This window comes from Mytilus trossulus, chromosome 13 (genome assembly GCF_036588685.1).
Source record: "Mytilus trossulus isolate FHL-02 chromosome 13, PNRI_Mtr1.1.1.hap1, whole genome shotgun sequence".
Classification (NCBI taxonomy): Eukaryota; Metazoa; Mollusca; class Bivalvia; order Mytilida; family Mytilidae; genus Mytilus; species Mytilus trossulus.
In genome coordinates this window covers 46,701,032-46,711,906 of record NC_086385.1, presented here as the reverse complement: position 1 = coordinate 46,711,906, position 10,875 = coordinate 46,701,032, and the positions used below count along the sequence as shown (strand labels likewise).

The following is a 10,875-nucleotide window of genomic DNA, read 5'->3' as shown; positions in this document are numbered from 1 at the left end:
AACTTTAAGATTGACATGGTTACTTATAAAGTGTCTTTTACCATTGTTCGCTCGCATTTATAAATACCCTCATCGTTTCCTGTAATGCTGAATATATTTAAATCCGGGTTGGTTGCAGATGTTATAATTTGTCTTTTTGCATTATTTGTCCCCTGAGCTATTATTTCAGCGCTGCCTTCATCAACTTGTGTTTTTGTCCAGTCCCATCCAATTGCTGGTGGCTCGCCATTTATTGTACACGACATAGTGACCTTGGAATCACCTACTATAGCTGAATATTGTGTCAACGACGCAATTATATCTAGGTCACCTGTAATTTAAAAAAAATACTTGAATATATACGCATTATTTTCTGTAAACACTTTTTTGTCAAAGCAATAATCATAAATGGCACTTGAGTCCACATCGGCTTCCGTACAGAAACAACTCATTGCTCATAATCATGATAATGATAAACACCACATTTTCATACCATACCAACATCAATGATATTTTATATTACAAAGAGAGTTCTTGCTGTTAGACGGATAAAACTAACGGGGCAGAAATCTCACCGAGTTTTAGTTTCAACCAAAGTCATTTAAATATGACAGTCGGTAATGTAAGTACTCCAGTTACACTCTTAAAGAAATCACCGGTTGCGATAGAATTAACATATATGAGCTATATGCAAATATGATTTGGTATATTTTTCATGACAATGTAGAAGCAACCCGTCATTTTTGAAATTTTTTCTGAGTTGATGACCTTTTAGGTAATTTCCCTTGATATTTGCAACACAACGGTAACAAGAAGTGCTGACTCTTCAGCTTAAATTAAGTTCAAAGACGAGGTGATGTTTCTCAAATCTGACGTTTCTTTGAATGTTTGTGCAAAATGTTGTTTATAACTGTGATTTGAAACTATCTAATAACTCTCTAAGCAAACACATAATGTAAAATATTGGTTTTATAATTGATTCATTTCATATAGTAAGGTTTGATAACTAAACACCATTATTTATTATTGAGGTGAGGGTTTTCGCTACCAAGGAACCAAGTACCTCAACCAAAGTTGAAAACTGTTTTAAATAAAGGTAACAGTAGTTTACCTCTGTTCGTAACTCATAAATCGATTCAGAAAAAGAAAAAAAAATCCGGGCTACAATCTAAAACTTAGGGAAACGCATCCAATATAAGAGGAGAACAACGACACAACAAAAACACAGCATTAAAATGTATCACACCCAGAAACGAATTCTAATATTACAATGGCAATTGTCCTGACTTGGTAAAGGACATTTAAAGAAAATAAAAGTTTCGTATAGACTCATTTTGGCTTTTATGTTCCAAAATATGTTGATATGCATTTACCTTTTATACATTGGCTAGAGGTATAGGGAGAGAGTTGAGATCTCATAAACATGTTTAACCCCGACCCAATTTTGCGCCTGTCCCAAGTCAGGAGCCTCTGGCCTTTGTTAGTCTTGTTTGATTTTTAATTTTAGTTTCTTGCGTGTAACTCAGAGTTTAGTATGACGTCCATTATTACTGTACTAGTAGACATTTTTGTTTAGCGGCCAGCTAAGGACCACCCCGGGGTGTGGGTGTTTCTCACTTCATTGAAGACCAATTGGTGCGCTTCGGCTGTTGTCTGCTCTATGGTCGGGTTATTGTCGCTTTGACACATTCCCCATTTCCATTCTCAATTTTATGATCCATTTGCTTTCCAAGATACTTGATAACTAATATTGTTCATGCGATAAACACTAGTTAATTATTCAAGATATTCTGTCCTTTAAACATGACAAAGGTTGAAGCCAACATATATTGATATAATATACTTACTTATGGATCTAAGAACACTATATGAACTGGTACTTGTTCCAACAGCATTTGAAGCAGAACAGACATATTTACCACTATCAGAAGATTGGAAGTTCAGTATTGTTAAAGAAGGGTTCTGAGTGTTACCGCCAGAATACTTGGCTGTATTTCCTGTGTATAGTAATTGCAGTTGCTCAGAACCAGTTGCTGTAAAATACCATTTTATGTCAGAGGCTACTGGTTCCCCGGTGACGAAACATGAGATTAATTGAGATTGTCCCTGGAGAACATCAGCCTTAGCAGGAGAAATAGTAATAGTTAAGATACCTGAAAAGATAATGACACATACAAAATATCAGTCATGTTAAAACGAAAGTAAAAACAAAAACAGGCAAAAACTATACAAATTTTTTTTAAAAATCCACATAAGTTGCATTACAATAAAGCATGAAAAACAATAATTTAACAAAATTAAGTCTATTCAAGCGCGTAGGGCAAATAAAGGCAACAGTAGTATACCGCTGTTCAAAACTCATAAATTCATGGACAAAAACCAAAATCGGGGTTATAAACTAAAACCGAGGGAAACGCATTTAATATAAGAAGAGAACAACGACACAACACTAAAATGTAAAACACACAGAAACGGACCAAGCATCAGACAAAATCCAACGAGAATAATAAATATAACATCAAAACCAAATACATGAATTTGGGATAGACAAGTACCATAACACGTCTTATCGCAATCGCAAAAGTCAAAAGTGCGAATCCAGGCCAGGGAAGAACAAACAATTTGCCTCTGCAAATTAACAGATCTTACATTGTTGGGATGATGTTTAGTCGAATCAAATGTACAGAAAGTATTCTTAGGCAAAACAACGCAGGGCTGTCACTAGTTTAGACGTACTTATATGGTGAGTTTTTCTGAGACTCGTTCTGTCTTTTTGGTAAGATCCTTTACGATAAAAAATTCATTTCATCTGTAAAAAACCTATCTAAATGCCTAGCTTAAATATTATATCCTGTGTTACGACGCTTGATTCAAACTGACGAGGACAGGTAACACACGAAAACATTATTTTTGTAGAGCCTAGGTGGGCGAATGGTCCAGCTCGTTGGCATTGAGCAAGGCGATTGCTACTTTGATATCACAGTAACTTGAGTTCGCATGGAGGCCAGAAAAGAACAAACAACTTGCCCACGCAAATTTACATGTTTGGATGAATTATATATACCGAGTATTTTTTTCAGCCTTGTACCACCATCACCTGCTAGTGATCCGATGAATACAATTTGATGCAAAGTCGTCACTGATTCAGACGTACTTATGAAATTATTATTTCCGTAAATGCATCCTTTAATGGATTTTGTCTTAAAAAAACATCCATACACTACAAAGAATTTGTTTTCAATAACTGGTTCAGACGTACTTATAATATTATAATTTCTGTAAATGCATCCTTTAATGGATTTTGTCTTTAAAAAGCATCCATACACAACATATAATTTTTTTCAATAATTATCATTTGTACAAAATGATAACTAGTACACAACATATATTTATATCACATATATATTTTTTTTAAAAGTACATATTAGTTATAAGTTCCATAGTGAAAATGCACGGATGAATATATCTTATCTTCAATATAAAACAATAATATTTAAAGCTGGCAAGAAATCTATTAACTTTAAGTCTCTAAATCAATGACCAAAACAGAATCTTACATAATTTTAATTTTAGATAATTTTTAATGTTTTATGGTGGAATTAAAATATTAAATTTCCTGCTCATTGTCAAATCTTGTATTTAAGAATAAACAACATAACATGAAATTTGAAATGAAATCAGCCGGAGAACCGTGACCTATTAAATACTAATGAAACATATTGCATTGTGCATTTTTGTTTGTTGCCAATTTAAAATTGTGAAATATGTATTTACATTTAATAAATACACATGAAAGCACCCGAATGATACGTATTTTTGTAGAACGAAAGTCAAACTCTTTATTAAACATAACGACTTCCGTGTACGTGATGATTTCATTGAGATATTTATCTATCATTGTACATGTACAAAAAGGATTCTTCTTTTTTGTAACTGATATTAGTATTTGTGACTGTGTATTTTGTAACCAAAATTTCCTAATTGTGAATATTAGCAAAGTTCTTATGTAGTTTGTATTTTGATAAAGAGGCAACAGTAGTTTCCCGCTGTTCAAAGGTCATAAATCGATTGAGAGAAAAAAAATCCGGGTAACAAACTAAAATCGAGGGAAACTCATAAACTATAAGGCGAAAACAACGGAACAACAGAAACTCTGAAGTACAAAAAAAAAATCAAAACAAACGGCAACATATATATAAAACAAACACATCATTATTACAAGTATTAAGATTTTGTATGTGTGCCAATCGAATCAAAATAAGTTATTAAAGCCAATCTAAGTACAAAGTAAAAGAGCATTGATAGCCAAAAATTCCTAAAAATTTGAAAGAGGAAAACAACGAAACAACAGAAGCACTGAATTGCAACAAAAAACAAACGACAATGCAACAAACACAGAATCGAACTATAAGATAACAACTTCCATTTTCCTCTCTTGGTACAGGACATTTTAAGAAAAAAAGGTGGATTATACCTGGATTTGTGTGCAGCAAAACCTCGCGCGTTTATGGCAATGTTAAATATACCTCTAGAATGACAACACTGCATGCAAGTAAATGCAAAAACATTCAGGACAGAGAAATATACAAATAACCAATACAATTGTACATTTCGACATGCTAACAACAGAATACAAATGAACACGTAAGGCAATCTAGGACAGCACACAAATATAGCACAACAGATCCACGAACTGTCCCTCACACGATTGTATCAACGCCACAAAAGTGACATCACAGGTGCATTTAACAAATTGGATATAAATTACGATATTGCTGTCTTCGGATTTCAGTACGAGGTTGCTTCTTATACCGTTATAAGCTGGGTATGCATATTCTACTGGGTAACATAAATAGACAGAAATACAGAGATTTTGTGCCTTAAAACATTGCAGTCCCTCATTTTAGTAATCCCCCACTTGTTTCAATATTGCCAAGACCCTTGTACATGGACGACAACACTAGACCACAAAGGGCAAGGATTTTAACGGAGTCCAAAGTGCAACAAGCCATTTACACTATGTTTTGGCCTTCCATGTCTCCATACATAAACCCTGTCAAACATGTCTGAGACGCCATTAGCGGAAATTTCGATCGCAAAGATCCACCTTCACAATATTTTTTCGATTTAAAAGTTGCATTTGTTCAACTAAAGTTTTGAAGGCTTGTACCGAAAATTTTACGTCGTGATATGAAACTGTACCGGAAGAGAGGTTGTTACACATGTTATTGACTCAAACATTGACATTAAATTTGCCGATATACCAAAGTTTATGTATAGAAAATTTTAATGATATTGGGTGATCAATTGTTGGCAAAAAAAAATCACAGTGAAACTTAAATTCCGTTTCTAAATTGTGTAATTTACACTATTTCTATGAACCAAAATCCTACATGCATAAAACCTTCATAAATTACCAATATTCCCTTTGTGGTTTGTTTATGGTATACATTAACAAAATTACTATATGGTTGTTTTCTTTTTTTCAAGGAATAATGGATTTTTTGAATTTGAAAAAAAATCGATGCAATGAAATTGAGTGGTGCTTAACTTTTGGCGGACTGTATATATTGAATGATCAGATTTAACTACATCAACTTAAAAAATATAGCACATTTACACCGTGAGCTACATCTGACTAGAACTGACCTCCATTGACAATAAGCCTTGATTTCGTCTGGAATTTTAACCCTGTACCAATATTTATTGTCGCTTGACAGAAATAGTCCTGCTCATCCTCATCTACAATGTTATGTATAGTTAAATCCGTAGCATTTGGATATATTACTATGCTGTATTTGCTTCTACTAGATAGTATCGCTGTGTTACCACTAGTACTAGTGATTGAGCTCTTTGACCACGACCATGCTGTAGCCTGGGTTCCAGTTATTGTACACTCTATGGTGTAGGACACATCTCCATAAACCGCAGTTCCATCTAAGGGTTTCACTTTTAATGATATGTGACCTATATAATAAAAATACTTGTAATCTTAAAATTATATTCTATACCTTTTATGTTTTCAAAACGTTGTTAATGAGTTAAGTTTATCAGGAATGTGTAAACACAAAAGTTTGAAAGCATACAAGATGTGTAAGCAACAGAACAAGTGAAAAGCTTTATAACACAACGGGACTGAAAAACAACAGCTAACTAATGTAATTGGAATTCAATTACTACATTTGTACGAACCCTGAACATATAAATGAAAATATTGATCGATGGCTATTTATATTTCATTTAATCACTGCCAACTTCTTTGCATATATGCAAATATATTTACTTTTTTTCAAAATTTATTTGTACTGGTTTAATGTGGTATGGGTGTCTTCCTCCATCTTGGATTGTAAAAAAAACAGAGTACCAAAGATTCAGATTTTCTATCAGGATAGCAAAATTTCATGCAGGAATGCAGATATTTAATGTGAATTTTCATTTAAAAGAACCAATTTATAAGAAAGTAACTTATAAATATTAATATTTTTGCAAATGATTATTATTTTTGGTTGTTTAAAAAAAATGAAATTGGCAGTTAAAGTGGAGGTAATTCTAAAACAGTGCATTTACTGAAGGATTCTACATGGAATTTTCCTATTTTGTAATTTAGCTGAAAAAAACGTACGGTGACCCTACCTTTTCTTTTGATATTCTCAAAGCATTGTCTGAAAGCTATCTCTTCCTTAAGTATTTAACAATTCCATCGTTTTGTCTAATTTCTAATCACAAAATGGTGTTTTATCCCTGTATAATCCATACAAAATGTGTCATTTTGTCACGTCCTGTAGCTTGAGAAAATGCGCGGTGAACTATCATTTTTATTATATTTTTCAACATATATTGATAGATACTACGTTTTGAAAAAGTATGAACACATTCTATCATTTTTATTTTAGACTCCCATACCATCTTAAGGGACAATATAAAAGAGAAAAATAAAAAATAGGGCCAATATGGAAAATATAGACATGTTTATACATATATGAGGAGCGATTTGTTTTTAACTTCAGTGTTGAACTATGTTCTCATTATAACACCCAGGATGTCAAACAGATGTTCCGTATCTTTCTACTCATGTGGAAAACGATCTTTTATCTTGAAATAAAACGCATAAAGTATGAAGCTGATCAATGAATCGAAACACCAGATGTGCGACAATTTAAAAAAAATATGTTAAAGACCAATGGCTTTCGACTAATGAGTTTTGAATATTCTATTGGTATCTTATAATCCCGCCTGGCTTGTTTTACTAACATATACGAATTAACAAATCAACACAATATACGTGTCTTACATGCTCGAATTGTGTTAACTTTCAATGTATACAATGCACCATTAGCCCCTTTTAAGTTGCATAACACACCATTACACCATTACAACAAGCCCTTTTCCCATTCCAATTTAAATCATACAAAATCACACAAAATCTGATGTGTATGACAAATATACAAAAAATGGATACAAGATATAAAATTTAAACTTATATATAAAACAATACAACCTTTCTTATGTACCTGACTATATCATCAAAACCCATACATCATTACACCAAAACCCATACATCATTACACGCATTATATATAATTAACTTCATATTTTTCAAGAGCTGTAAATAAAATAAAAAAACGTAGAGCACTATATGATTGTTAAATGCAGCATATCCTAATTGTTGCTAAAGCACAGACAAATAATAACATATGAAGTTTTCAAAAAAAATAAAAATATCCTGTTGATTGAAAGGCGAATTCATAAGCATAAGTAAGCATACGTTAGTAATTGTAATATTAGTATAGCATGATGGTTATTCATGAGATGGTGAAAGAGCCTTCATAACTATGAATTAGCATTTATAAGAGATCTTACCTCCATTTTCTGTTTCAACCTCCGATATAACTGAAATATAAGAGCATTTAAATGTTTACATTAATAAACAAGAAAAATATTAATGTCATCAAATTCGGAATAACGACTTCCCCTGTTGATATAGATATATTGTAAATCATCTGCTCACCATAAAAATACCTTTTTGGTAATAACTCAATCGGACAACATTGACAAAATGCGTGATTGACATTTAGAACAATACAAGGTAAAGTTTTGAGCACTCTAATAAAATTAACGGTACCAATTTTCTTGCACCAGATGCGCATTTCGACAATACATGTCTCTTCAGTGATGCTCGTGGCCAAAATAACTAACAATGTTTTTTAAGACGAATTACCTTATACGATGTTTTATAAGAAATAAACAATTCATATGAGTATCACTTTTTAATCAAATCTACATTGCTGCTTTAGTTAAAACCGCAGTATTTATAAAATTTGTTATGAAGATCGTCTGAATTAGTTTCATTTTTTTTTTAAAAGTCAATGCAGTGTTCCTATGTTTTTACTGAATGCATTTTCAAAATTAATAAACTTATAAAATAACTTCAAGGGAAGTCATAAAAAAAAACCCGATAAGTGTAATGAGCCAAATATCAACTTATCGTATGATGATAGACCATGTTTGTGAAATTTAAAAGATAAAACGTAATAGATAAAGATCAATTACTTTTATTAAATATGATTTTGAATTTCTGTCAATTATTTAAACACCAAAAGTGTTTTCAAATTTGTTTTTGTATATTATGAGATTTAAGGTAAAATACTTCCGCGATTATGGTGCATTTTGTTTCCTTGAGGTTCGTCAAATGAATGAAAGGAATATGACAGGTCTTGTCCATTCGTTTTTGATGCGTTTTGTTATTTAATTTTGCCATGTGATTATGCACTTTCCGAATTGATTTTCCTCTAAGTTCAGTATTTTTGTGATTTTACTTTTTAGTATGTGAATATTTTTGTATTATCCTACACCTACATGTATGCAACCATCCTGCACACGTAGATCTTTGCTCAGCTTTTAAATTGATCATGGATGAAACTGAGAATAGAAAAGGGGAATATGTCAAAAAGACAACAACCCGACTAATGAGCAGATACTATCCGAAGGCAACTATTGCAGCGAAAAACCCGAAGGTGGGCCTCAGCTGGCTCCTTAATACAAATGTGTACTAGTTCAGTGAAAGTGGACGTCACACTAAACTCAAATACAAACAGAACTAAAATTTTAAAAAACCCACACAAGACAAACAAAGGCCAGATGCTCTTGACCTGAGATATACGCAAATATGTTCATTTAACAAGAATTAAAGTTGTATTTGGAAAAATAAGTTAACAGTTGACATGCATATATATTTCATGTATCGAAAAGTGTGTTAACGAATGTCATAATCCTGACTTGGTACATGCATTTATCGAAGAAAATGTCTGGTATGCTACCATTGTTACAAAACATAAGTAAAGCATATATCACGTTTTAATTTATTATGCGAATGATAATTAATAATGATATACAAGTCTTTGATGTCAATATACAATAAATGATAGTTCTTTGGTTATTTTTGAGAATATTAAATTTGCAATTATGTTTTTGATTAATTCCATAAATTTACCCCTACTGTCGACAAATGACTCGTGTGTATTTTTAGAAATATATAAATACTCTTCTATTTGAAAATGTCTGTTCATAAATTTAAATGCATTTACTGATTAAAACAGTCAGTGTTAGTGTGTGATATATCCAGAGTTCATTTAATACATTTCAAGGATGATTCATCAATTCAAAATTAAACTATCAAAATTGAAAGTTCTCTTATAACATAGGTTTTATTCAAATATTACTATAAAAAAAGAAAAGCACCAGTTTGAACAACTTTTATTTGTATATCAAACAAATGAAATTCTTTTGTTTCTACTTTTTTACAACTAGCATATTCATAAGGGTCCGCAAGTTCAAATTTTTTTGTCAAATCATGCAAATGACAAAATCAAATACCAAAACACATGCAGTAGACTTAACAAATGGAAAACAACTGTCAAATCCATACTTAGAAATAAATTCATCATAGATACCAGGATTGAAATATTGTATTTGTGCCAGACTTGCGTTTCGTCTAAAAAAGACTAATCATTGAATGATTAAAAGGCACAGAGGCTAAATAAAGTAAGAAGTTGAAGAGCATTGAGAACCTAAAAATCCTAAAAGGTTTGCCAAATACAGCTAAGGTTATCTTACATGTTGAGCAGGATCTGCTTACGCTTAAGAAGCATATGGGATCACTCCCAGTTTTTGTTGGGGATCGTATTGCTTAGTTTCTAGTTTTCTATGTTGTGTATTGTGTATTATTATTTGTCTGTTTGTCTATTTCTTTGTTAGTCAAGGTTTTGTCAACTTAGTTTCGATTAATGAGTTGTTCTGTCCCTCTGGTACCCTTCGCCCGTCTTTTACACACAATTCCTTACTTAGAAAATGATGGATTTGACCTGTTTTTAAAGCTTGATCCACCTCCCACTTGAATGTAAGATATTCTATGTAAGATTGTAAATAAGGGCAACAGTAGTATACCGCTCTTCGAAGTTCACAAATCGATAGAGATAAAAAAAAAAAATCCGGAGTATAAACTAAAACTGAGGGAAACGTATCAGTTAATGATGTAAACTTTTAGTTTCCGAGCTTTAGTACTTTCAAAAGAATAAAAGGAAATACAATGTATGACTCCAAAAATCCATCAATAATTTCATCTTGTGATTGTTGAACAATGGTCAAAATTGCAAAACCATTTGTGACATTTTCAAAAATCTTGCCTCTAAATAATGTATTCATAGTTCGAAATGTGAGTTTGTAACCTTGTGACACATCAATCACGTCGGAACTTTAATAGCAATTATAATATTCGACACAATTTCTTTAAATGAAATTACTAATTTTTATCAGATTTGCTATGCGATTAATATTATCGATTATATTGGTTAGAAAGAACGGGGCAAATGAGACATTTTATAATATAAAAATAAGAAT

At 31.9% G+C, this 10,875-nt stretch overlaps 1 protein-coding gene across 1 annotated transcript; it reads right to left on the bottom strand.

Annotated features, from left to right (window-relative positions):
* On the bottom strand, positions 1–8,890 carry LOC134694426 (hemicentin-1-like). Its single transcript, XM_063555435.1, has 5 exons — positions 8,836–8,890; positions 7,840–7,869; positions 5,629–5,946; positions 1,827–2,132; positions 1–310 (listed from the first exon to the last, which is right to left on the bottom strand). The coding sequence occupies exons 1-5, from the start codon at positions 8,888–8,890 to the stop codon at positions 24–26; spliced, it is 996 nt and encodes a 331-aa protein (XP_063411505.1). The 3' UTR covers positions 1–23.
* Positions 8,891–10,875: the final 1,985 nt, after the last annotated feature.